Source organism: Nannospalax galili, unplaced genomic scaffold, assembly GCF_000622305.1.
Source record: "Nannospalax galili isolate Female #2095 unplaced genomic scaffold, S.galili_v1.0 scaffold182, whole genome shotgun sequence".
Lineage (NCBI taxonomy): Eukaryota > Metazoa > Chordata > Mammalia > Rodentia > Spalacidae > Nannospalax > Nannospalax galili.
Window position 1 is genome coordinate 1,000,644 of NW_008348662.1, and position 3,941 is coordinate 1,004,584.

Consider the following 3,941-nt stretch of genomic DNA (forward strand, 5'->3'; position numbering starts at 1 on the left):
AAATGTAAACTTGGGGGATTTTTAAATTTTCTTGGAACAGGCTATAGAACCTGGGGCCTTGTACATGCTAGGCAAGTGATCAACCAACTGAGCGGCATCCCCACATCCCCAGCTCTTCTTTTCCATCCTTTTCTCTCTTTCTTTTTCATTCCTTTTTTCTTTCCTTCCTTCTTTCTTTCTTTCTTTCTTTCTTTCTTTCTCTTTCTTTGTATTTACTTTCACTGAGAAATTTTGGAAATGTACTTTCTTTCATAATTTTAACCACTTCTTTGCTAGTACTGAGTGTAACACATCAATATTAAACTCTCAAAGAGGGACCAGTTGAGTACCCCATCAATGTGGCCCATCCATAGTGTTCTGCCTAGAAGCCATGTCTTTTGTAGAACTTAGCTCGGGCAATAAGATCATTGATAAAGTCAGTTTCTATGTCTTCAGGAGTGACAACGGTTTCCATTCCTGACTTAAAGGCAGTCAGACCACCTGGAATGAAACACACAGGTTTAGATTCCAATATTGACTGTCAGCATGAATAAAATATAAGCATACCCAAACCATCACCTTACACCCTCCAGGAAAAATTTCCAGAGCAAGGTTTCCATTCTCTCTGCATAGTCTAGATCTGGCAGAACTAGATACCCAGTAATATGAGACTGTGGCGTGCTCTTGTTTATTCGGCAGTTCACTCACGTGCTCACCCATTCATTCATTCAACAAATGTTTTGAAGCGGAGTGTAATTATGTAATTAACTGAGTGTAAGGCACCCAAGATGTATTCATTTTCTCATGGGGGATTTATGCAAATGTATGTGTTATTTCATCCTATAAATTTAATGCCAATAGGTATTTATGTATGTAACATAATTGTTCCCTATGCTGATGTCAAGAGAAAATGACCCTGGTTCTGATTCCCACCTTTGAATACATTGAAATAGGAAACAGAAAACTTTTTGTTCTGAGTATAGACTGTTAAAGTATGAAAGAGAGAATATGCTAGTTTGAATGAGAATGTCCCCCATAGGCTCCAAGTATTTGGACATTTTGTCCCCAGCTGATGACACTGTTTTGGGAGGTCTTAGAAGGTGTGGCCTTGCTGGAGAAAACATGTCACTAGAGGTGGGCCTAGAGAATTCTTAAGCCTTGCCCGATTTCTAGTCACTCTCTACTTCCTGTGCCTGCTTGATGATGTGAGAGCTTAGCTTTTGCCCCTACTCCAGCTACCTCTGCCTCCATGCCTCCTCACCATGATGGAACTCTAGCCCCTTTGGAACCATAAGCTAAATAAACTCTTCCTTTTTAAAGTTCCCTTGGTCATGGTGTTTTATAACAGCAACAGTAAAGCAACTAAGACCAAAATATACATAAATAAATAAATTATGAATTTATAGGAGGCAAACTTTGGAATTTGTATGGTTGGATGTGAAGAAAGAAGTGAGTGAGCCTAAGGGGGAAAAGTCTGTTTTTCTGGCTAGGATGACTGACTATACTGGTGTCTCCAAAGATAGAAAATGCAAAAGAAAGATATAGTGGGAGGTGGGGTAATGAGTTAATTCAATTTGGGAGCTATTGGACCTGAGGGGCTCTGTGTTCCATCAAGCAGAGATTTTTCACTTAGACTTCTCAAAGTATCTGAAGCCCTAGAATTACTCAGAGCAAAAGTTATATTCAACAGTTTGGAAAATAGTTAATAGAGTGTTGCATCAGGGGAAAACCTGTGTGAAGAAGGTGAATATTATTTTAAACTGTTGGGTAAATACTTAAGGTGTCTCTTAAGGGCTTAATAATGGACAAGAGTATAATAAGAAACCCAGCATCTTGCAGAAGGGTAAAGGCAGTTGCTGGAGGTGGACCACCAGAAGTCATGCATGGCTCAAATGATGCTACAGCAGGCGGCCTTTAGATAGTGGCTCCCTCCCAGTCCACTGCTGACCCTGTGGAAATGCTCCGAGGAGGCCTCTGGGTGCATCTACTTTTAATAGTCTTATTCATTACTCATTTAAACAAAACACTCAAAATAGGGTTTACCTTTGAGGTGTTGAGCATCATTCCATGTAGGAAATTTTCTCTGGATTGCCTTAATTCTGTCTGCTAAAATTCCAACAGACTGCAGAAGGTGGTCTTTGCTGTCCCAGGAACCAATAGGATGGTAAATTTGTTTGTCAAGCTAGAAAATTCAAATAGTCATGTCAGCATCTGGGCAAGCTAACATACTTTCTGCTGTTCCTGTCCTCCTTGCCTTGGGTACATTGACTTCAATATTCTTCCTTTAATTCTATTGTCTTGTCTTTCACAGAGAAGAAAGCGAAATAAAGGTTTGGGAGAAGCATAGTAAGTGTGCACAACTTTAGCTGAGCTTTCTGATATGCAAAAAAAGAAAGGAGAGGAGGATGAGGAGGGGGAAAAAGCTGTTTCAAAACAAATAATAAGCACCCAAACTCTAGACATTTTCAGTGAAAAATAATTATGCAACTAGTTCAAATAAAATTTTGTTTCTGGCCCGGCTTGTGACACACACCCATAATCCTAGCACTAGGGAGGTAGAAGCAGGAGGATTGCCACGAGTTTCAGACTAGCCTGGGTGACAAAGTAAATTACAGGCTAGCCAGAGCTACAGAATAAGACCCTGCATCAAAACAAACGACTTGGAAGCAAATATCCAAATAACTAGAATCCCTTCCCTCAAGTTAATCCAAAGGAACGAATTGGTTGAAGTAAGACTTAATTACAGTGTTTCAATTTATGTGGATGAATTTTACTACTTCAGGAACCCCAAGAAGACAATTGTAAAAATAAGCCTTTTATAACATGCTCCCAAATGAATTATAGTGCATGTTATTTATGGTAGAATTAGAGTTAGGATACACAGGTTTTATACTGTGATATGTTTACTGATAATCTCTGAATGAAAATCAAAGATGTATTACAGAGCAAATTATACTGAAGTCCCTATGACCAGACACCAGGGGGTTTGAGGTCCTGGAATGGATTTGAGTTTGGACTGAGCTTCAACAAGAAGTGAGGTTGATGGACACGCCTAGCTGTATACCTGCATCAAGCCAAATTTCTGTCCCCTGTGGTCCCAGCCGTCTTGCAGGACAGCTCCACCGTGGCTTTCTCTGGAAATGATGGCTGCAATGATAGAGGGGTCGATGCAGTGTCTCTGCCCCACTTCTTTGATGAGGATGCGGTAAGGCTTTATGGCCCGCAAATCCATCTCCGCAAACATTTCTGAACCATGGACCCCTACATCAATAGAAAAGAAAATTTTAATCCAGAAGAGGACCCATTGTCAGAGTTTGCTAATTTAGCCACAGCTCCTGACCACTACCACAGTTCAGGACAACCGTTCTAAGATATCCTTATGGTCTCTAGCTGCAGAAACCCAGGCAGGTCCACCAATCCCCACAGGTGCCGGCTGCCACTGTTTTTCTCTGTCCTTTCTGCCATGCTGGTGCATTGGGAGAACTAGGAGTCAGCCAGGCTCAGTTTAACTGGGCTTTGCCACCTTCTAATTCTATGTCCAAGGATGTTACACCTCCCTGATGAGCCTCAGCTTCTGGGTCTGTGCACTGAGAGCTGGAGTTATGTGTGAGCTTGCAGCAAGGCCAGCTCTGCCTCTGACACCACAACATCCTGAAGACTTTGGAACAGGACTGCAAAGGAGGGGAAATACAAAGAGCAAGAGGCTGTGCTTGCTTCAAATGCTCATATGCAGCATGAACTAAGCACAGCACACAAAGCCAGAATCTAACGTTTTATTTAAGGAATGTAAAAGTCAGCACATCTAGACATGGTTTGGAAAGAATGAGGAGAAAAAGGAAAAGAAGTGGTTTGTAAAGTTGGACAGGACTCTTTTTTTTTTTTTTTTTTTTTTTTTTTAAAAAAAAAAAAAAAAAAAAAAAAAAAGAGGACGATAAATCTTTCACTGTGATATATCAAAATAA

The 3,941-nt window shown here is 40.6% G+C and overlaps 1 protein-coding gene across 1 annotated transcript in view; it reads right to left on the reverse strand.

Moving 5' to 3' along the window:
- Positions 1-361: 361 nt before the first annotated feature.
- The window catches only part of Lyg2 (lysozyme g2), a 10,740-nt gene continuing 7,160 nt past the window's right edge, over positions 362-3,941 (reverse strand). Inside the window, exons 4-6 of the mRNA XM_008845858.1 lie at positions 3,044-3,240; positions 2,023-2,161; positions 362-480 (exon numbers count right to left, since the gene is read on the reverse strand). Of these exons, the coding sequence (XP_008844080.1) occupies positions 362-480; positions 2,023-2,161; positions 3,044-3,240 (455 nt within the window). The remainder of the gene's footprint in view (positions 481-2,022; positions 2,162-3,043; positions 3,241-3,941) is intronic.